General features: G+C 38.2%; 3 protein-coding genes across 4 annotated transcripts; 1 reads left to right on the forward strand and 2 right to left on the reverse strand.

Annotated features, from left to right (window-relative positions):
* The first annotated feature begins 208 nt into the window (after positions 1–208).
* On the forward strand, positions 209–3,968 carry LOC133864164 (thylakoid lumenal 15 kDa protein 1, chloroplastic). The gene is made up of 7 exons (XM_062300415.1): positions 209–486; positions 564–659; positions 761–833; positions 1,732–1,793; positions 2,048–2,129; positions 3,383–3,443; positions 3,517–3,968. Exons 1-7 carry the CDS (start codon positions 214–216, stop codon positions 3,566–3,568), a joined length of 699 nt encoding a protein of 232 aa, XP_062156399.1. The 5' UTR covers positions 209–213; the 3' UTR covers positions 3,569–3,968.
* An 827-nt stretch (positions 3,969–4,795) lies between these two features.
* LOC133862953 (ARF guanine-nucleotide exchange factor GNOM) lies at positions 4,796–11,414 on the reverse strand. Its single transcript, XM_062298879.1, has 3 exons — positions 11,271–11,414; positions 9,102–9,926; positions 4,796–9,000 (listed from the first exon to the last, which is right to left on the reverse strand). The coding sequence occupies exons 2-3, from the start codon at positions 9,834–9,836 to the stop codon at positions 5,326–5,328; spliced, it is 4,410 nt and encodes a 1,469-aa protein (XP_062154863.1). The 5' UTR covers positions 9,837–9,926; positions 11,271–11,414; the 3' UTR covers positions 4,796–5,325.
* Positions 11,415–17,685: 6,271 nt separating this feature from the next.
* LOC133864081 (uncharacterized) lies at positions 17,686–23,169 on the reverse strand. Of its 2 annotated transcripts, none has more exons than XM_062300284.1 (3): positions 21,896–23,169; positions 18,894–19,439; positions 17,686–17,818 (listed from the first exon to the last, which is right to left on the reverse strand). In XM_062300284.1, exons 1-3 carry the CDS (start codon positions 22,724–22,726, stop codon positions 17,711–17,713), a joined length of 1,485 nt encoding a protein of 494 aa, XP_062156268.1. In that variant the 5' UTR covers positions 22,727–23,169; the 3' UTR covers positions 17,686–17,710. The 2 variants fall into 2 exon arrangements, with proteins under 2 accessions (XP_062156268.1, XP_062156269.1); XM_062300285.1 differs by having other exon boundaries at positions 21,905–23,167.
* Between the last annotated feature and the right edge of the window lie 361 nt (positions 23,170–23,530).

Genomic DNA, 23,530 nt, shown 5'->3' on the forward strand with positions numbered 1-23,530 from the left:
ATCACCAACCATTACCAGCCCCGTTGACGGCTAAAAACAAGTCTCTTTCCAACCCATCCAATAATGGGCCAACTTGGCCCACTATGCCCAGCCCGTTACCAGCCCAACCTGAAGGCCCAGACCATCACAAACAACCACCACGTGTCGCAAACTTACGCTTATCCATATCTCCAATAAAACGGCAGAATCACAAAGTACTTTTGGTCGTCCTCGATGGCTCTTCTCAACGTCTCCTTTGCCTTCAAAGTCCCACCAAAGCTTCACTCCTCTTCCTCTCTCTCCCGCGATCCTACGCCCCAGGTAGGCACACTACGCCTCCCTGTTCGTTCTCACCGACAGTCCACGACACGGTACGATGCGCACCCAAAGTGCACGTTAGATTCTCCAAGTCCGATTGTGTGTTTGGGCGAATGGGTCTCTAAGGCAAGCCTGCTGGGTGTCCTCTCCGCGTCTCTGTTCTTGGCCGACCCAGCACTAGCATTCAAGGTAAACTAACAAAATTACCCCCACAGTTATTACCCAACGGTAATTCCCTGTAGTCATTTTTTTTTCTTACGTGAAAGGGTGGAGGTCCGTACGGTCAAGAGGTGACAAGAGGACAGGATCTGACTGGGAAGGACTTTAGCGGCAAGACATTGATCAAGCAAGACTTCAAGACGGTCTACTTTTCAATGATTTATACATGGTTTTTTTTTTTTGGGGGGGGTGTTAAATTTATGTGCAATGTATTTAAATTGGTTTTATTTATTTGTTTGTTCAGTCTATATTGAGGCAAGCAAATTTTAAAGGCGCAAAGTTACTTGGTGCAAGCTTCTTCGATGCCGATTTGACAGGTATATTTTTCTTATTGTTTTCTTGTACTTGGTGTAGGTTGTTCTTTGGAAAATGTTGCATGGTACATACAACTTTATAGTAATATATATGATGATATAAGCAGGGTGACAGTTTGGAGACATATCCAAATGAGTGCTGTTAAACTGATATCTAAACTTTGAAATTTTGATTTTCATTCATTTTTACATGGTATTTTAAGAACATGTCAGTTTAATTGTAACAACTTAAGCAAAGCGCTAGCCATATCACTATTACTCTAAAATGACTAATCAAGTTATAATTTGAGCTCTTTAGAATCGCTTATAAAGTCCGGTTTTACTTAGTAAGGAACCCATGTAGAATTTAGCACTCATGAGCTCATTTATAATCCGCTCACTCTATATGGGCTAATCATCTTCTCAATATGAGATTAGGATGTTACAATCTTTTCGCTTAAATTTTTAGCGACCTTGTCAGAATCACGACGCGCTAACCATATCTACGTGGTCACTCTAAAATCGCTTACAGTCAAGTTGTAATTGAAGCTCCCTAAAATCGCTTACAATGTCTAGTTTCACTTGATAAAAAACTAATTTGAGACTTTGCACTCATGAACTCTTTTATAATTTACTCACTGTATGTAGGCTAATCATCTATCCAATATAGGACTGAAGTGTTACATTAATAGATTGGATTGGAAGAATTTCATCGAAACCACATTCCCAATTTGAAGGAAAAATTTGCTCGCACTATTATTGTGAAGCTACAGTGGTCACATTAATTTAGTCGTATGTGTTTTAGGAAGTTGAAATTACATTGATGGTCTATGTGTCATATTCATACAGTAACAAACAAATTAGTCTATTACTAAATTTATAACAATTATCTAGTCTCCTCTCTTCTTGTTTCTCTCCCAAGGGGCTGATCTTTCAGACGCTGATCTCAGAGGTGCAGACTTTTCCTTGGCAAATGTGGCAAAGGTAATTTTTTACTAGATATTGTGATGCCTGGTTCTATTCGTAGGAAATACTTCTTCAACCCTGTAATGTATCTACAGTTTATGAACGGGGTTAGTTGCCTATTACATAGTGGATTATGCCCTTCTAATGCATGTTTATTCGAAACTAAAAAAGTTCCTTAGACTGCTTTGTAAAATATGATCAGTTTCCATCCTACCTCTTACAAACATAGATTCACCCGATGTTCTTATTCAACCAAGTAACGCTTTCTGCAGGTGAACTTGAGCAATGCTAACTTGGAAGGTGCACTTGCTACGGGCAACACATCTTTCAAGGGATCAAACATTGCTGGGGCTGGTACGTAGAAACAGTGCTTTAACAAAGTTTTCTGGGAATTGATGTTTTAAGGGAGTTGACAGCAGAAGTGTATGCTCTTTAGTATTTCTAAAAAATCAGTTTGTGCGGGTAATTAAATCTAGGAAACCAACTAGTTTATAAATCAGAAGTGTCATGAACTAATTTTTATGGGTAATGATTTGCTAATGGTATATGTTAAATCATCATTTATCCCAAAAGTTTAAGCTGAGGCGACAAGGTTTTGAACTCAAAAACTTTTGCTTTGATTCAATGTTAAATCACCAATTATCTTAAAAGCTTAAATTTTTGAGACAACTGGTGATTTAACAGAAGTCATGAGTGCAAATCCTGATTCCATAGTTTACTCCATTTCAATTAAATATGCAAGTTTACCCTCATTTCAATTAAATATTCTATATGTTGGGCTTCACTTATTAAGTGAGAGTTTGAGCTCACACATGAAGGAAATTGTTAGAATATTAATTAAATGATTAAATTTACCATTTTATATCAGGTTAAGCTTTTGAAATAAGTGATGATTTAACAGTACAAATGTCTCTTAAAATTACAGAACTTGATGAATATAGTGGCTAGATTGCCAGCACAATATGCTGGCTGGAGAAGTATGCACCCGATGGAGGCTAGAATTGTTCCAGTGCTATCCAACCTACTTAGATTTTCTTACTATTACTTATGCCAATGAATGAAGACGCCATGTTTAGTAGAGACTAGATAACATAGTTTTTAGATATATGTTTAAAAGAGCTTGTTGAAAACGCTAATTAATGTAAAAGGAGACAAAAGCAAGGACATTTGATGTTTGATGGAAGTGAAAATCTGCTTCTCTTTTATTATTGTTTTCTTATGCTTTTGGTTTTAAAGTGGGGGTGTAGGCTAATGAAATGAACCATTGTCATGTTTTAAATGATATTTTGAATATAGTTTAACTTAAACAGTCATTCCATATAATCCATTAATCCTACTGTGTATGGTGGCTTAGGATTCCACAAATTAACCCGTGACTCTGCTTCACCCTTTTTATTCCCTATGGTAGCTTAAAATTTATTGTAACCGAGAAAAAGGTGTTTGAACTTTAGTATTCCATGGGAAAGAGAATGGAATATTTTCATTTTCCTGGGACAACCAAGCATGGTTTACATGCTTCTTACCTAAATAGGAGATGTGGTGATTAATCCTGTTATAAGGTAATTAATCATTGTTTGCTGTTGCTGATTTGCCTTGAATGTTCTCAGACTTCACGGATGTGCCCTTAAGAGATGACCAACGGGAATACCTTTGCAAAGTTGCAGATGGGTAAAGTCAAATTTTTCTACATTTGCCTTCTAAAATATGCTTTATTCACAATTAACCACAATTTCCTTGTCAGGGTGAATCCAACAACTGGAAATGCAACACGCGAGACACTGCTTTGCAACTAGTATTTCATTGCTCCAGTAAAACATTATATATTTTATCAGAGAGGAGCGGCTTCTGTGTCTGTTAGAGCTGCGGCTTTCATTGGAGTTGAGTTTGACACTTGATTTGTTGTGACTACTGTATTATATTAGCCAATAATAGAGCATGGCTAATGTCTCTTGCACAACAATTGTGCAGAGACATGGAGTGGGTCCTATGTGGGACCCATATGATGAGACCCACCACGTGAGACCCACTCATGTCTCTTGATTCTTGTACAACAGTTGCACAACTGCAACTATTGTGTAGGAATCATGTCTCATAGAGCATTATCTAGTCCCTCCATTTATTTTGAAAGGCAACTGTGTAATATACATACTATAAAATGAATATCCACTATAAATCAGAAAATTGTTTCTTTCTTTTCTTTGTTCCTCTTTGTTATGTATCATCCAATGATTAGATAACATAGACGATAGGGTATTATTTGCAGTATAATGGAACTATGATTCTTAGGGCTCTCTCTCTCTCTCTCTCGTCAGAAAGAGAAGAAAGATGGGGGAAGAGGGTAAAATCTGATGGTTGGGGGGGTAAGTTTAGGCCATATAACAGGTTTCATGTTTATTCAATTACTAGAAAAAGACCTCTCTCTGTGAAGTGAGAGATGCCTCCTTTTACATTTCTCCCCGTGAGAGCCACCCTCCTCTCTCCCGTGAGAATCCCAGGGAGGGTTTCAAACAAATATTTCTTCACAAATGAAAGAGAGGAAAGTTTGTCATTGATAAATCTCCTTGTGAAGCGTCTCAACTGATCAATGTTATCAACTTATTGGCTGCCTGGTTACGGCTGCTTTTTCTAGCCGCCGGTAGACATCAAATATTTCAGACAAGGATCTCTAGCAATTTTTTGTCCAAATTGTTAGTAATTTGATCGGCACATGTGAGAAAATTGATATGAGCCCTAGTAGCCGGCCTGTCCAAAATTTATTTTGGTAGGTAAGTCTTGTATGGACTCTCTCACAATGCCTAGCAATTTGGACAATAAACTGACGAATATCCCAATCCAAATATTTGCAAATTGCTGAAAATCTTAATCCCAACATTTCACATATATAACCGCGTAGTGCTCGCTGCTCACCTAATAATCACAAAACGACAAGACTTTACAAGAGAAAAACGTCCAGAGCTTAATTCACAGACAGCTTGCAAGTTTAAGGATGCTGAAGAATTGTTTATATCGCCCAAGGGCAGTTCACGAAGTACCAAGCCGAAGAACACTTCACTAGCAATTTTTAAGTTCTGTACATCAATGAGCAAGCAGATAAAAAATTACAAGAGGACTTGATTAAATTTCTCGTATGAATCCGTTCCTTCCCCTCCATATTTTCAAAATAACCAAAGAACGGGGAAAGAAAACAGGAAAATTCTCGGCCTAATTAGCATCTTACTAGAAGCCTAGAAAACTATAATACTATACTTGGAGAAACCCAGATTTCTATCCGGAAAATGCACTACAAGAAGGTTTCCTGGAGGCAAAAAATGAGAAGGAAGGAACAGCAGCTGGAAAGAGATGAAGATGAGTATCAACAAACTGACGAACCTGCCTGGGCATTTGAACAAGGGCTCACTTAATCAGCTCCCTCCTTCCAAGCCAAATCACATCTAGCAGCTCCAACCAAATGAAGATATGGTCTACCAATTTCTTAATAGAGATTATCTATTATAGTAACTTCTCAGCGCTCAAGATCATGTGTCACGGCTTGCAAAACACTGTACAATAGCTACCCTCCAGTCCCAGCACCTTCAGAGGTCACTGTCTCATTTAATGGAACAGGCCCGGTTTCATCAGATACAGAGCCTCCCCCTTTTTGTCCTTGCTTATGGTGTAATGGCTCCGAATCTTGATCAGGGAACACTTCAGATTGCAACGACAAAGAAATGTTATTAACATGTAGCCATGTTAGTTCCCACAAGCTATCTCCACCTAATGCACTCCTCTGCAAAAGCACGCCTCTTTTTTTCATAACAACCAAAGTCTTCTTTAGGAGCTCAGGCACTAGCTCCTGAAGCTTTTCGCTTTTCTTCGTCCTAACTTTCACCTTCATATATTTTTCCATACGGGTGAGAACACCCAACCATAGTTTGCAGAATGTAGCTAACTGTGAGAGGTCATGGAGTAACTGTAAAAAAACTTCTGACAAGAGTTTCATGGCAAGGATGAGTGTGCCTTCCATGTTTCGATAGTCCTTTTGGGAGTGTCCCAGTGCAATATCGTGCAAGTCATCAACCATCGTGAAGATCACCCCATCAAAACACTGCGACCACAAACCATGTGGGAGGTGGATCTCATCCACTCCGGTCAAGCACTTTTGCAACGACAATAAAGCATGATTTCTAACCTCCTCTCTCTGGTCCAGACAAACTTTTCTCAACCCCTGCACAAGCCTCAACCACATCTCCCCAATATCCTGAGACATTTTCATAGTTTCCTCCACCCCAATTGCTTCCTTGGCCTCACTTGCCCACCTTGCTAAACAATTAACAGAACCCGCCATAAGATCCAGAGCACGCACAGACCTTTCTGCCTGCCCAACACGAGACTCAGCAAACTGCCTTGACGCATCGATACAAAGCAAATAATTGGCTGGCAACAAGTGAGCTCCGTCGGACATTATAAACACCAGGGCATCAAATCCTGCTTCAGAAGCTTCAGGGTGCCGAGCCGTGAAGGAAAGTAGGGATGTAATTGTGCGCCATCCCAATTGGGATCTGATGTGTGAGGCATTTGCTTTCACAAGACGACTGACTTCTTGAGTAATTTGCTCACAATATGCATCAGCAACCCGGGCATCAAGCTTTGAAACAAGTTGTAGTGACCTTAATAATTCATCAGCAAGGTTCTCTTTATAGGGAAGCAGCCGTTGGCAAATCCGAAGGAGTCCAAAAACAGCCTTCTCCACCAGGGCACAAGGCATAACAGTAGACTGGACAATATTGGATATGTGCTCATAAACACCCTGCCAAAGAAGCACAATCCTGTCCCTGTTATTCAGGGTAATAGCAATCAGCAATTCCAAGCAGAAAACAGCTGTATCTTCATCCTCAGGAGAGCTGTTCCCTTTCTGAGGTCGCCCGGCAGCCCAGATGAGTGCTCGTGCAAGCTGCAATAGAGATTCAGCATGCAGAAACTTGCTCTCGGTAAATATGCTGTCAATGTGGCACTTTTGAATTGTCTGAAGGGTGCGTTGATGAGCCGCAAGTTGTTGTTCAGTAGGTTGGGATCTTGGTTCCTCGGTATCAAGAGATAAGAGCTGACTAAACCTGCCCATCAATCCAGAGGATCTCCTAGGAGTACCCATGGATGGCATATGAGCTGAAGATAAGGAATTTGGTAGAGGCTTCCCATGTCCAGAGTCTCTAGAAAGCTCCGATTCATCAGCTGCATCACTGGCCACACGAGCCGGAAGAAGACCAAGCTTGTGCAATCTTAGGATGCAATCCAAAATATTTCTCCAACCTGTGCGAATGTAATCACCATATCTATTGGCAATAGTGAAAACTGTCACAGTTGCCATTCTTGCTTTCGTGTCATCGCCAAAGGCTAGCACAGGTTCTTCAACAGATGATGGATTCAAGAGGGTTGTGAACTTACAGAGAGACACAACTAGATCATCCAGTACATCTTCAAGATGATGGCATGCTGAAATCTTTGCAACTGCTAAGAATCCATCAATACAAGTTTGGTAAACCTCTTCATGCTCTGCATGATCAAATACCACAGAGATAGCAGCAATTGTTGGGCCTGACATTATAGCAAACATATCATGGTCAAGGTAGGCTCTGGAATCAGATACAATGAATGGAGCCGTCTTTTTCGATTTGTGCATTAGATCAATCCACCGACTTGGGGTCATCTCTGGAAAACCAGAACCCTGCTCTGGGGTTGTGCGGATCTCATTCTTGCAAATTGAGTCGTACAGCTCTGACAGGAATTCTCGAGGTAGATCACTGCCTCCGTTGATGTGCCTATTATTCCGGATGAAATCCTCTTCTGTCATCTTTTTCTTGACCTGTACATTGTGCTGATCTGTATTAAGCATTATGAGTGAATACGACAATAGCAAAGCAGCATCCTTGTTAGCTAGAATCTGTGGTGATTGTTCATAGTATCTCTCTGAGAATGCCTCCAGCACCCTTTGTATCTTTTGTGATTCTCCAGGTAGTCGGAAAGTTTCCAAAAACAGCCGCAGTGCAGTATCCAAATTCATGTCTTGGAAATCAAAAGTACCAGCAAATTCATGAAGAACCTGAACACAAAACTCATCATGGTTTCCCAGGAAATCACCAACAAGATTCTTATCCAACCCAGCAGTGTACCTGAAAAAGCAGGCCACACTTTGGGGGTCAAGTTTATCAGGCAGGAGGTGTGTTCCTTGGAGGAATTCCAGCCCTTTCTTGGGATCACGATTAAAGTGATCAGCTCCAATCATCAACCTTCTCTTGATGTACTTCCTTCGGCGGACAAATGGAACCCAATGATTAGGATCACTGTAGTTGCCACACTTCACCATCCAAAATGGAGTATACTCTTCAAGATTCACAGGAGCATATTCTGAACCAACTGATGCGTTGCCTATCCTCTCGGCCATTCCCTGAATAACAGCAATAAGACCATCCAAAGCAAGGATGTGCGTTGATGACAAAGGGCAATTAACAGGAAATGCACTCTTTGACAACAGATTAGCAAGGTCTTCAAAGACATTACTGCAAGTTATGTCACAATCTAAGTTAGCATACATCTCCACCATAAATGTTTTCTGCCTGCAGAAGTCAACAAGAGCCTCCATGGCAACCTCCTGCTGCTGGTATGAAGCCCCATATCTGCTTTGTGCAAGCCTCAAAATCACACAAGAAAAGAAAGCCTCAAGCTGTAATTTGAGTTCTGTCCGCAGATGATGATACAGATTGAGAACGATGCTGCACACCATTGAAAGGATAAGTGGACTCGTTGACAAGCCAAACTGCATTAGATTACGGAATAGTTCATCCTGAATCAAACTCAATAGCCTGGGGTGTCGGCAAATGGAAGGCCCACCCAATTCTATAGCCGAATTGATCAAACCCAATGCAAAAAGAGGCACATCTTCATCAAATGCTAAAGTATTTGATTTGGGTCCCATTCCCACATGCTCAACAACATTTAACAAAGAGCATAGGAAGTGAAATATTTCCACCATGCAAGGGACCCCATATGGCTCAGTCATCAGATGCGAGTCATATGAAACAGCCTCCTTTCCGTTGCCAGACCCAATTGTATTTTCATCGATCCTGGTTACTACTGAACCTGTGGAAGCAAAATTTGAGGATAATGGTTGACTGTCATAATCAGAACCCATGTTGCCATTCTCCTCCACTTGTCGACTCCCCAAAGCGTACTCATTATTGAGCCCACCAATCTGCACAAAGAACAATGAATTTATTTTCAGAAAGTAATATATGTTTCACAGAAAAGGGAGATATCCCAACAAGAAAATAGGAATGGAAAATACAATTATACCTCCTGTTTAATGGTGTTGGTGCCATTTACCAATGCACATTCCATGTTGTCAACATCTGGAAGGTGTGAGAATATACACCTAGCTAGTTCATGCATTGTATGGCGAGCTATGCGCTGCAACAACTCACCTTTTGATCCTGCTTGGTGAACTATTCGGAAACAAGTATTCACTATTGTGCAAACATGCTGATTACTCAACATAACAGATGCTTTACTTTTCATACAAGCCAGAAGAACCTGCAGTATCTTCATTAGTACCACTTCTTCTGATGCAGGATCAGTCACCTCGAATCGACAGCTAGTGACAGCATCAACTACTAAGTGCATAGCATCTTCAACATTTACAGTATTTTGGTCAATCACATCAAGCGTTAAAATCTTGTGGACAGCCGATAGAGCAACACCGGTGATTGGTGCACCAGTTTCATCAGACCGAATCACATCCAGAAATGGCTGGAGGTACATGGAAGGGTTGATAGAATGCCACTGATGCTGCCATGAAAAGATTTGCTTCCGTAATGCCTTCAAAGACTGAATTAGAGAGTGCTCCAACTGATCATCACCTGACGTAAAACGACCCCCCCATCTTACATTTCTCCTCATTACTGCCAATACAGAACCTATCTCCGAATTAATCATGCATGCTACAGTAGCTTTATTAGAATAGGTAGCATCACAGTCTTCAGGTTCCTCCTCAATTGCATTGATTCCAGCTTGCAGCTTTAGACGCCCCATCTTTGAACAATATTTGTTGTATAAAACCTGTGACCTTCCTGTATACTAACTGCTATACAAAGAAGGTAGAGGAACCTAACCAAAGCAAACCTACATAGAGAAATCCAAGACATAGTTATTAGGAATTTTCACATGTCAAGTAAGTTGAATTAAGTGAAACAAGTATTAAAGAAAAGCAAACTAAAATAACTTACCAAACATACCAAAATTACTGAGAATCTATCAATAGTGTTCTGAGGAAAAGTGTACCCAACTAGCTAGCTCCTTTATACATAAAGATGTAAAACAAAAGCTGTGTCCTGCTAGCTCAAAATTTCAAATCTAGCTGCCTAATGTTATTTCTGCCAAATCAATGCAGATAAGCATTGAGTCTCTACACTACACACGTAATCTCCACTAGCAGATAACTGTTTGAATGCCCACACTGCATTTTCATTATGTCACTGCACCTTTTTTTTTCTTTCTTTTTTAATGACAAAGAATCCCTCCCAGGCAGGCCCAATCGTGTACTCACCCCGGCCGGGTAAACCTCGGACTCGTGCAAAGTGCCTCCTCTACACGAATTGGGTAATACTCCAACTTTGCTGGTGGGCTGGCCCTAAGACATTGTTTACACTCAAGAAAATTCGAACCTTAGACCTAATGAAAATGCCACCAAGACCAAAGACCTTACCACTTGAGCCAACCCCTTGAGGTTTTACGTCATTGCACTTCTAGACACTCCAATGTCAAGGATAAAGCAAAACAGTTAGTTTTGTCCCGTTAAGCTGTGCAATAACAGCTAAGGACGAACTTCCATTTCACTGAACCTACAAATAACATTCTCAAAGTGCCACACAATCGCAGAGCACTCATCTGGTATTTTCCAAGTCTATTGTTTATATTAGTTACTTACACATTGTCATCTGAAGCACCCAACACTAAAAGATTTCAGTCATATCCGCAAAATTTTACCTAAATTCCTAGTGATCTAAAAAAGAAACCCTAATTTAATTATCTGAGTCAAATCCTCCCACTTAAAACGAGAAATAACAAAAAAAAAAAAAAAAATACAATACACAAATTTGAGATCCAACTGAACGCCAGCATAGTCCGGGTTTTGTTTCAACCAGATCATAGTCAATGAGCTAAGAAAAAGTAAAGTAAACGACAGATCCTCCGTCATTTTGTGGCCTGGAAAATGCAGGAAAAGAAATTGAACTATACACAAGCGTTTGGCTCAGTTCAAAATGGTAAATTTTCTCATTGCTGGAAATAAATCAACAAAATCATGTAAAATTAAGATTCAAAATTGCATTTTCTTTTGGAGGTTAATAGGGAGGCATGTGAAATTATCAACAACAAAAAAGAACTATAAGAGAAAACACAGAGTGAGAACTGTGGAGAATGGAACTGCGCGAGAATTTTATAGATTGATCGAGAAAAATGGCGTACCTTTGTAGATCCAAAGACTGAGATTTGTCCGAGAAATTTGGGGGGGTTCGAGCGTGGAAAAGCGTCGACGACACCGAGACAGAGCAAAAGAATGAAATTACGAGGGAAATTTTATGAAAAACCCCCTGAAAATAGTTTTTATATCGGAAAACCCCTGAGAAATGGTTTTATATCCGAAAAAGGCAAGGAGGGAAGCGAGTGTTAACGAATAATGTTATATTTTACATTCATTTATCACCTTGATCGGCCTAACATGTTTTAACTAGCTTATAATGTTAATTACTTAAAAAAATGACAAATCTGTTCTTGTATTTTCATATCCGTCTCTCATCCTCCCATTTTAAAAATCAACAATTAAATTTGTAAAATTCACACGTAAGTCTGGTGTAGATCTTACGGTTGTTGATTTCTAAAATTGAAGAATGAGAGAATGACCCAAGTGTACTAAATAGCATATCTTTAAAAGAATAAAGAGAAAATTCCACATACCTCCCAAACTATCACACAATTAATAATGTTCCTTCAAACTACTAAAAAATTGTTAATGTCTTCTCTTAATGACTGTAAAAAGATAAAAATAACCATCAATTTCTTTTCAATAAAACAAATTTACCCCTATAAATTCAAAATTAAAAAAAAAACAAAACAAAATCAACGGGATGAGTGTGCACCATGTATGGATGTGTCACCATTACGATTTTGTTAGTAGCGTAGATCACCCAACTTTCTAGAGAGAGAGAGAGTTTTCTTTAGGGATCTGCTTGCCGGGGGAGGGAGGTCTCACGCCTCCCTCCTCCCGGGCTTTTGTCTTCCAAGCTCTTAAGCTTGGAGTTTTGTCCCTCCATGGTTTAACTAGTGGAGGATTTTTGTGTCCTTACCTTTAGGGTAGAGGGTTTTGTTCCACTCGGACCAGTTTCAGTAGTGGCTGATGTTCTCCTGATCCTTCAGGGTTGTGGAGTGGTTTCTTTAGTTTACTGCTTTGTGTTGTTTTGTTTGTTTTTTTTTTCTTTTCTCCAACAGGAAGTCTCCAGTGGCTTTGTTGGTTTTGGAACTGTCTGTTCTTTGAGTCCCCAGTGTTCTCGCTTTGTTTGGCAGTGCTCGGTGAAGTTTTATTTTTGAGCCAGATCTATGCGTTTTCATCGGAGATCTCCCATCACGCGCTACATAGTTGTCTTCGCCACCGCTTTCCGGTCTGACTGTCTCAAGCTACGGTCGTGTCTCTATTCCCTGATCGGCGTGTGGCCCGTACGCGCTGGGGAACTTGCTTCCCGGATCGGTGCGTGAGGGTTGTGCCTCGCTTCTCAAACCTGGTTTGTGGATACTGATGGTGGTTTGTGGTGGCTGGATGCTGCTGGGTGTCTTGGGAGATGGTGTATGCGTTGTACGCGCCAACTCAGGCGGTGGATGGTTCTTTTTCCGGCGATGGCAGTGGCTGTTTTCTGTTTGGTCTTTGTATATTCCTTCTTTTCACAGTTTATCTTTTGCAATAGGCTAATTTTGTATGGACTTTTATCTTTAGGTGGGTTGTGCTTTAAAAGTTGTAGGTTCATATCTTATTAGTCTATTGTATTTGATAGCTGCTTTAAGTCAGGTTTTATCCTGACTTAGTGGGTGGAGATTCTTTATCTTTGGTCACTAAAATTGCTTTGAGCTGTGCTTTCGCCTTCGGGCGTCAGTTTTCACCTTCTGTTTTATGCTGGGTTTGTAAAATCCTTTGGAGGATTGTATTCCCCTTTTTGGGGTTGTTGTTGTATTTCCCTTTTGGGGCTGTTGTATTCTAATGAAGGTGATGTTCAAAAAAAATAAAAAAAATAAAAAAATAAAAAGATCACCCAAAGTCAAACTCAATCATGCCCCTAACACTACTAAAAAAAGAAAAAAGAAAAAATAAAAAATCGAACAACGTGAATCCCTTATACAGCAAATTACAAAAATAAAATCATGGCAAATCCGGTCCCCATCGTATTGCCCTGTTTAGTTTGGTAAGTCCAAAAAAGTCATGTCCAGCTGAAGCATAATGTGTCTGCAATATAGGCGATGTTTGGCAAAAAAGGCCTGTACAGGCTACAATAGTGCTTGCCACTATTTACATCACTTTTTTTTTCATTTTTTTATATTTTTCAATAACACTCAATATTAAAACATTCGTACTTTTTTTTTCTTTTTTTTTTAATCACTTTTTATATTACATTAATAATTTTTTTGTTACTATTCCAATTAAAAAACTCACTACAATACATAACTATTTTACTTTTTTATACAAATTCTTTTTACTTTATATCACATCGACACTTTTTACTAATTCTAAAATTAACAACATACTATTCTGTTCTATACAAACATTTGCCAAACATTATCATAATGATTGAAGTGGTAAAGCACACGTACAAGTAACAATAGAATGCAAGGCAGATGAAACATAGAGCCTCAAAATGCACAAATTCATCACTCTTAATAGAGCCTAATTGCAGAACAAAAAAGCAGCATCAGAAGCAAATTTAATTCTTTGGATAATTCTATATGTACATTAAGTGTCTATAAAAAAAATGAGGTAATTTTTAAAATTATCATTTGATCAATCACACGTTCAATAGTAATTTTAAAAATTACTTTATTTTTTTATGGACACTTAATATACATGTAAAATTATTCGAATTCTGTCCTCAAGGGGGTAGCTTAATCGGCTGGGGACCACGTCTCAGGAAGCAGAGGTCATTAGTTTGAATCTCTCATCTCCTATTGTGTGGAAATGTAAAAAAAAAAAAAAAAATTACTCAAATTCTTTAAAGAGAAAAGAAGTCATCGATAAAGACTCACGTGCGGAATGGAGCAAACATTTGCATGTCAGGCCCGGCCCACAAGTTTCATTTCCCGCGGTAATCATCGTACTTTACAATACAAAAGGGTAGAAAAGCCTTCACAAATTCACAGTTCTACAGCAGAGCAGAATCATTCACATCGCACTTAACTTAGCCCAATCTATTTCCCCATATTACAAAACGTACACCAAAAATCATCAAAACAAAATACTCTCCAAATTAACAGACTAAGCACGTCAAATACAGATCGAACTGATCAAAATAAAATGAGCCATTTAGGTTTTTTTTTTTTTTTTTTTTTTTTTTTTTTTTTTTTTTTTTTTTAATACAAATGAGGTATATATTTTCCCAATTTTGATTAAAGATATAATTAATAAACGATAGGGTATTATAAATAATCTAGGCTTCCTTCTAGCGTAAGTTTTAAAATCATTTCTCTCCATGCCTTTAGAGTTCGTTTGAGTTTACAATTTCAAAATGCGCGATTTGAAAAAAGTGATTTTTAAAAACGCAGTTAAGCGTTTGGCAAAATCACAGTTTAGCCTTTAAAATCGCGAATTTACCTTTAAAATTCTGTGTTTTCAAAAAAGCACCATCTTATCTGCGATTAGAAAAAGCAGATTTTTTGTGTTTTCAAATCACAATTTTTAAAAACGTAATTCCCAAACGATTTATATTCTACGATTTGGTTTAAAATCGTATTTATTGTTTACGAAATCACAATTCAAAACGCACCATGATAATCTATTAAATAAACGTTTATAAGGGAATTGATAAAACAAACAACTAACTTACAAAAAAAAAAGAAAAAACAAACAACTATCTTGGACTCTTAACAATTAACAAATAGATAAGACAAACAAATAACTCTTAATGAGGCATGTGTATCGAGCTCTAACCCTTTCTCCTCCTTATTGATAAGATAGATCAAGGAATAACCTATCCTAGACTTAGATTCCTTACTAAACGGATAATGACTATTTTATTAGAAAAAAGAATAGGTTTTTTTTAATTGAACATAAAAAATATAGAATGAAATAGTCATAAAATAGTCATTCCCTCTCGAGCAATGAGAATTGTTATTTTAAGTGTTAGATGCTTATCATACACTGACACCAATGTTATTCTATAATTTATATATTCTACATTCTTCACTTCCTAATAAAATTTATTCATTTTTTTTTTAATGGAATAATCATTCCTTACCAAACCTAACCTTAGAGTTGGCAGGCCTTAATATGTGTTTCTTTCTCTTTCAATTCTTTTTTTTTTCTTTTCAATAAAATCTCCAAAATTCAAGTAGTTCATTTAGTAATTTGCAATGTAAATTTTGATCAAGCAAGATCTCAAAATGACCTAATTTAGTAGCTTTTGGCTAACATATATATTGCAATTATATTCTTTAATTTTGTGTGTTTATCAATGAGCTATTTGTGTCGGTCCTATGAGGCAATGTTGTAAGATGGCAATTTCTGAATTTCGAATGAATAAAGTTACTAGGATGTGGAGTAAATTGTAAAAGTAGGGCTGATAATTTGTTTACGCAACTTGCGAATCGATTTGAATCCAGCACGAAATTAGTAGGTTAAGCTTAAAGGGTCTAACCCGTTTAATTAAATAGATCGAGTTAGAATTTACATATATAATCTTATACCCATATCTCGACACAACCTGAACCCGACACATGTCATTTAGAACTGATAATTTTTTACATGAATTGTGAACCTAACACGAAATTAACAGATTATAATCGACCTGTATAATCTTATATCAATATCTCGACACATTCTAACACAACACGTAAACACAAATTATCACCCGAAGCACTGCTATTTAAGCTTAGCAATCATATATGCGTGTAGTGCGGCACTTGGAGTCCAAGATGTCTAATCGACAATTGTAGTGACAACAATCTTGACTAATGTAATTAAATGCTTCTACATAAATGGTCATATTCACCTGTTTATCATTACATGTTCCACCAACAATCTTGACCAATACAAAAGCTTCTGCATAAATTATGCCATTCTGCCTATTCAACTATGTATCATTAGATGTGCGATCTTTGTCTTGGGCAGTCCTTTTCTTCTATTCTCTTCTCTTTTTTGCTTCTCTCATATATGATTATATCGCTTTCCATTTCTCTGTCTTGGGTGGTTCTGCATACCTTTATGAGAAATTAATCCAATTAAAAATGTGAATTACATGCTCTAAGTCTAAGGACTAATGTTGATGCAACGACTGTGTTGAGCAACTGTAAAAAAAAAGGCCAAAGGTCAGAGTGGAACGCCTGTGGCTTCAGCAAAACCACATCCTATGCTTAAGTTAGTAATAGTGAATTTCATAGGGTGTGAAAATAGAATGTAAAGAAGTAGATGTGTAAGAACCGCGTATCTACGTCACGGTTCATTTTACCTTTTGTAAAGATTATTCGTCCTTAATTGGTAAGTGGGCTTGGTAAGGCAAGTGCTGACGAGCATGAGAGTCCACATTGAATATGGTGTATCTTCGTGATTTTAATTTAATTTTTTTTGGGTCTTGGCTTTCTGCCTTCATTTCTTATTGAATGGGTTTCAAATGGCAGGGCATTTAAGGCTCGTAACTTACTTAATAAACTGAATTAAAAAAAGAAAAAATTCCTTCAATGTAATATGAGAAGAAAACTTTATCATTGTACGTACTTATCTCAATTAGAGTGCGATGCTTTAGAGCCATATTATGTGATGCAGTTGCATTTACTCAATATGCAAGTGCATGTGGTCCGTTGAAACAAATTTTGTAACCCATAAGCAGAAACTTTAAGAGGATTGCAAAAGAAAATGAAAAAAAAACTAAGGGAAACTTTGCTTATAATTTTGTTATCTTTCATCATTTTTATAATTAAGTACTTAAACTTTAAAAATTATCAATTTAGGGTATTCATCTTTCAATTTCAACCACCCGTTAGAATATTCTGTTAAATCCTATCAAAATTTTCAAAATACCTATTTTTTTTTTTAGGAAAAATAAAATTGTAAGAATTTAGGTGTTGGTCAGAATTTAATGAAATTTGCAAAAATACCCATGCTTGAATTCTTGAAAACTTTGATTTTTTTTTTTTTTAAACAAAACACATGAGTATTTTAGAAATTTTGATAGGATTTAACGAAAAATTCTAACGAAGGGTTGGAATTGAAAAAAATTGAGAAATAAACACTTTAAATTGACACTTTTTAAAGCTTAAATACTTAATTGTAAAAGTAATTAAAAATAAAGAGTTAGAAATAAAGTTTTTCCAAAAAAATTACTAGCGTTTTATTAGTGTTTGTCTAAACTTTTTTTTGAAATGAAGTGTTTGTCTAAACTTAATTACCACTCTACGTCATTCTTTTCTCAGCATTAACTCACTTATTTAATTAACTTCATATTTACACAAGTGAAAACAAGGGATGACCTCTTTATGTTTATTAAATTCTTACAATTTTTTTTTTTTTTTTTTTTTAACCTTTCAAGATTAATGTGGCTTTTAAAATTATTATTAGGTCAAAATTTAATAGTGATCCAAGTTATCCAACCTAAATTTAATGATGATTTTAAAAGTGACGTCAACTTTAAGAGAATAAAATAAAAAATATATAAGCATCAAATGGTAATAGTTTCCCATGGTCTGCAGTTTCTAATCCTAATTCGCATGCTGCTGCTCTTCACGGTTCCACGATCCATAATCTCACAACATTGTCTACGTGGCGCCTGTTTATGCAGTAAAATAACAAACGGTCAGTCCACCATTCCTTACATAACTCTAGAAAATATATATATGAAAATTTATAATAAGTCCATTTGATGGGAAAAATGTACTCCTTAAATATATTTTCAAAGCCAAAAGCCAAAAGCCTCAATTCTTTCTTATCTTCTATGCCATGCACTTATCTATTATCCAACAAATTGCCATTATTTCCTAGAAGAATAGTGTGAAGAGTAGGTCAAAGGTTCTGGTTATTAGACTGTACGAGTATCACAAAAATTCGGCCAACTTAAAAAAAGGGTTACAGAGCACACTTACCTCGGGCAGCCTAATAACATGGGATTTCAATCTGAGAAGAGTAGGGTTATTGATTCAAAACCCCATTGAGTGCATGTCTTCCCATTTTTTTTTTTTAAAAAAAAAAATCATTGTTGTCACAGTTGTATTTATTTTCTTTTGTGTGGACCGGCATAGATGCATAGCTATTTAGGTTTTTTGGAGGCATTGAGCTTGAGTGGGCTCCTCCCCACTGTATGAGGAAGCCTGTAATACTCGATCTCATCATGTGAAGTTAGCTCATTAGACTTCATTCTATCAATCTGTTAAAAATAAGGTTAAGATACTTGTCTCTCCACACATACATAATAATATTTTTTTACCGGAGAGACATCAAGCTGACAATAGAAAGCTTGCATGTGCACATGTACTCTAACATTAATGGAAGTATGTCATTCCCATACTTATCTAACCATGCTAACGGAGAAAAAAACAGAACTATTTTGTTTAAATCTAACAGTCCGGACCATCTTCAACACAGCAAATTATTAGCAGCATTATCAAAACTGTATTTGTTACTCCTTTCAACTCTTTCAGTTGATGCTGTATATATTTATCTCTTAATTATTTCTATAGCTAATAGATCGAGTTATTTGTGTGTATAACTATCAACTCAAAAGCTATATAAGTTCGAATTTTCAAGGAAGAAAAACATTTAATTTAATTTTTTTTTTTCTAGTGTTATCTTTCTTAAGAAAAGTTGTAATTAGCCTATATGAAAAATTCGAGGTTGTCAGTTGTCACCTTGTTCCAACGCTCTGAGTCCATCTTCATTGAGGAGACTTTAATACTCTGTACTGCCATTGCAGGGGCACGGTCGGCTTTATCACAACTCTTCCCTTGGTTAGCCACGTACCTCCTATAAGTAGTCAGAGTTCCACTCTTCCCTACCTCCTGAACCTTGTCCAAAAAATAAGTAAAAGGCTGTTCACACGGGTCAGAACTCACGGGTCGGGTATTGAATGTAAAAGGTCCATCCTTCCAAGTCCGCCATGTCTTGAAGGTCAGCAGCGGCGTCTGCAAATCCATGGCCGTCAAAAGCGATGTGTATATCTGAATGGTGTATCCCCATGCAATCGACACCGACCATTTACGCCTGTGGTTGTAACAAAAACTTTGCTGCAGGATTCGGCTCGGGTCAGCCCGGTATGGATGCATGAGGGACTTGACGGAGTCTATTTGGGTCTGGTTGGGGAAAATAGGCTTCAAGTAGTCAAGGTGGTGGAGAGACAGGAGTGGCGCTTGTGGGTGTGCTGCTAGAATGCCATACGGGTCTCCTCTAATATCGAACTGAAAATTCATAATAATCATTAATTAATCAGCAGGGTCATATAAATATATATATACCTTATAGCAAAAGGGTAGCAAAGATCACTAACAAGTCTAATAACAACAAAATGACAAGTCATATCATACCACTAATTGACATGATTATGATTATACTGCGAATAGAGATTTCAATAAAATTTATAAGACTTATCGGTCTGAACAGGTCTCAATCAACTCATTCTTTTAATTAGACAGGTAAGCCACGTAAAAACTCTCACATTTATTATTAAAACAACAAATTACTAAAAAAATCATATCCTTGCACTACCGTGATGGCCGACCTAATCAGGTAGCAAAAGATGGTTCGGCCATCCCGTCACTCACTTGGCTTGCCCATCATTTTTTTTTTTTTCTCTAATGTGTTGTCAAGATTTAGACCGTTCATCTGAATCCCGTCGTAGTAAAAAATAAGGTTAGGAGTCTGGAAATTGCTACGATCTAGAAAAGCATATGATAAACCAACAACCTTCTTTTGCTTTTTACTGACATGCATGGCAAGTTTTAGAAGGCCACATGTTGACATACTTATTAAAGACCTTTAAAAGGACGACAACTATGAACTGTGTCAAAATTATGATGTCTGACAAGGCAGTTAAGGAACCAGAATTTCTTAAATATATATATATATATATATATATATATATATATATATATATATATATGGTATGGCATCGTGTGGGACACCTTTTGCGAAAGTAGTGGGGAGTTACTTTGTAGTACAAGCGGACCAAACAGACTTTCTATTGGACGACCACTAAGTCTTGTTATATAAACCTTCCCTCACGGCCACAAATTAATAATGGTGTTACAGGAATATATTCTAATGGCGGAGAGAAGGTGCTTACCAGTTACCATGTCCATGTGTATGGTCTTCGTCAACTAACCCATCTAATCAAACTATACAATCAAGAATCAACAAGTTAGTGAGGTAATTTCGACTAACAATACGTACATTTTCCACTAAATCTTTCAAAGATTTGATTCTTCTGCTATTTGCTTTGTTTTTCCGGGTAATGAGAATCGCATATTCTCTATTCAAGCCGGATTTCTTAAGAGTATACTATCCGAGCAATTTGCTCGGCCATAAGCTTCCAAACTCTCACATTTTTTTTGCCTAATTATAACGAGTAAAGAAAATTTCTCGAGATTCTTAATTGTAAGGGATGCCGATCGTCTTTTGGTATTCAAAGATCCTAATGCTATTATGCCATTTGACGAGCTTACAATCGTCTCGTTTGATCTTATCTTTCTTTTCTTTTTCCTCATTACGGCATATAAAAAAATATACGGACCCATTGATACTCTTAAAAAACGCATTGAGAGATGATGTGTATCCATAACTTATAAAGTTTTCAGGTTATATATCTATTGACGAAATAAGACACTTTAACACGCCCCCTCAAGTGTGGCAACTTTTGGCTAAACACGCGTTTAACAAATGGAGGGAAAAACTCATCATTACAAGAAACATGTGGCCCATGAAAAAGTTTATGAGCTTAACTCACTCTTAAAATATGCCTCGAGAGAGGAAGGGACACCATGTCTTATAAAGTGTCCAAGTGAATGAAATCTTAACGATGTGAGACACTTTAACACGCCCCTTACGTGTAACAACTAATAGCCAAACATGTGTTCAACATACGGGAAGGAAAGACCTATCATCACAAGAGACCCGTTTTAATACCATGTTAAATCACCACTTATTCTAAAAGCTTAAGCCGATAGAAATAGATAAATTTAATCACTTAATCAATACTTTGACACTATGATTAAATAATGGTAGACTTGTTTGTTAAACATTTTCCTCACGTGTAACAACTAATAGCCAAACATGTGTTCAACCTACGGGAAGGAAAGACCTATCATCACAAGAGACCCGTTCTAATACCATGTTAAATCTCCACCGATTCTAAAAGCTTAAGCCGATAGAAATAGATAAATTTAATCACTTAATCAATACTTTGAAACTATGATTAAATAATGGTAGACTTGTTTGTTAAACTAGGGAAAGAAAAAACAGTGTTCTTTAATTTGTTGCCACTTTGCGGCTAAAATGTTGGATGACCAAGAGACATTTTCCTCAACACTATCTCATGAACTTCCGACGGTGTTTTTTGGTTCATCTAATACTATCAACCTTACCTCCTTGCTTATACATGGATTATAAACTAATGGAAACAATTTCGCATTGACCACCGGGGACGATATTCACCGACGAATAGTCAAATTCTTGTCGTCTATTGGCTATAACTGCCACGTGTAACTAATTTGGGTAATTAACGGCAGGTTCGTGTTCTGTGGGTCACTGTCACATAATTCTTAAAATCTTTGACTTCAAGGACCACCAACACAACACATACGTTCTGCCACGTCTAAAGGAAATGCAGGCAAACAAACAAACCAAACATACAACGTACCGAGCGTACCTGGTGGAACCCACGTAGTCTGGTGAGAGGCACACCGATCTCGCTCACACATGCCCACACCCTCTGATCAGAGCCGTAGAACTGGAAATACCTATCGAGACAACCGTCGAATACTTGGACCAGCTGCGCCGCTAGCGGGTAACTGATTGCAAACCCACCGCCACCAAAAGCCATATCGTACGCGTGCAGCGCGTCTTGCTCCACGCTCTCGGAGTTTCCGCCAATGTAGTACATCTGATTGTGATCGTAACTCGCCAACACCGAAACCAAGTTCTCAGTGAAGAAAACCGTATCATCGTCCCCCATCACGAACCACCTCACGTTCGGTAACCCAAGCTTGAAACTCTCCAAAACAATTCGGGCAATTCGAACGGCCGATTGAGAGCTCGAGTACTTGAACCGGGTCCAGTCCTCCGAGACCCGGTACGGCACCGAAAAATCGGGACGGGAGACGTTAGTGTCGGGCTTCTCGTCGAGCCAGACGAAACCGCGGGTGGCGTTAGGGTGCCACCAGAGCTCGCTGTAGCGGCTCCGATCGCGCCACGTGTGAACCGTGCCGGCGAGGCCGAAAAGGAGGTGGGAGATGTTGGTGGGTCCGGTTTTACGGTCCGAGGCGTTTCGGGACAAGCGCTCCGGGAAGGAGGGCCACCGGTTCCGGGTCGAGAACGCCGAGTGAAGAGCGAGTGAGACGGACGCGACGAGGCAGACTAGGAGGCCAAGTCGCATGAAAACCACGAAGATATCGGAGAGTTTTTCTGGGAAAGCGAAGAATTTGGAGGCTTTGAACGGATCGTGACTCGTTTCGGAGCGAGTCTGACTCATCTTCGTCTCCGTTATATTCCGAGCGCGCGTCGAACCCCAGAAGAATCCTAATTTATGAACCTGCCCTCAGAGCGGAAAATTTTGCACTTTTTACGTCCCAGGTTGTAGTTTCCAAGGATTCTCTTTTGAGAGGCCCCCAGAGAATCTGAATTGCTGAGACTACCCTGGGTCGCCGGGAAACTTTTTCATCTACGCCCTAGGGCCTAAGCTTTCCTGTTATTGATGGACGCAGGAAAGCTAGTGTGGGATCCCGAGCAACTCTGATTGATGAAACTGCCCTGACTAGCCGGAAAATTTTTCATTTTGGCCCAGAGACTCTCAGCGGTTGATTTTGTACGATCACTGATTCCTTCGGATGTCTCGGGGCTGAGGAAACTCTTTTCTCTTTATGGTTGTCCTTGGGTTTTTCGGTGGATACGACTATGCGAGCGGGGTCCGTAAAATAAGAACTGAACGTAAATTCCAAGCGCTTATTTCAAATATTTTCTTCATTTCCTTAGCTTCGTGGGTTTCGGCTTTAAATTGGGCCATGCAATTATGGGTCGGCTGTAGAGGCGGCCATTTTGTGGGTTTTGCTGATGGATGAGATTGTCTACAAATCATGGATAACTGTAGAGCTTCTGTGAGAGTGGGCTCTCTACTCTAGGGGAGCCCTTACCTGATTTGGCCCATAAGGGAACTGCACACACCCCCCTCACATCCTTTTAAAGGGCAGAAAAAATTCTCTAACATCTCCGATTATAGAGAAATGTTTGGTTTTATTTTCTTGTATATATTTTGTTTATCTTCGAATAAGAAACAAGC

Source organism: Alnus glutinosa, chromosome 3 (assembly GCF_958979055.1).
Source record: "Alnus glutinosa chromosome 3, dhAlnGlut1.1, whole genome shotgun sequence".
Lineage (NCBI taxonomy): Eukaryota > Viridiplantae > Streptophyta > Magnoliopsida > Fagales > Betulaceae > Alnus > Alnus glutinosa.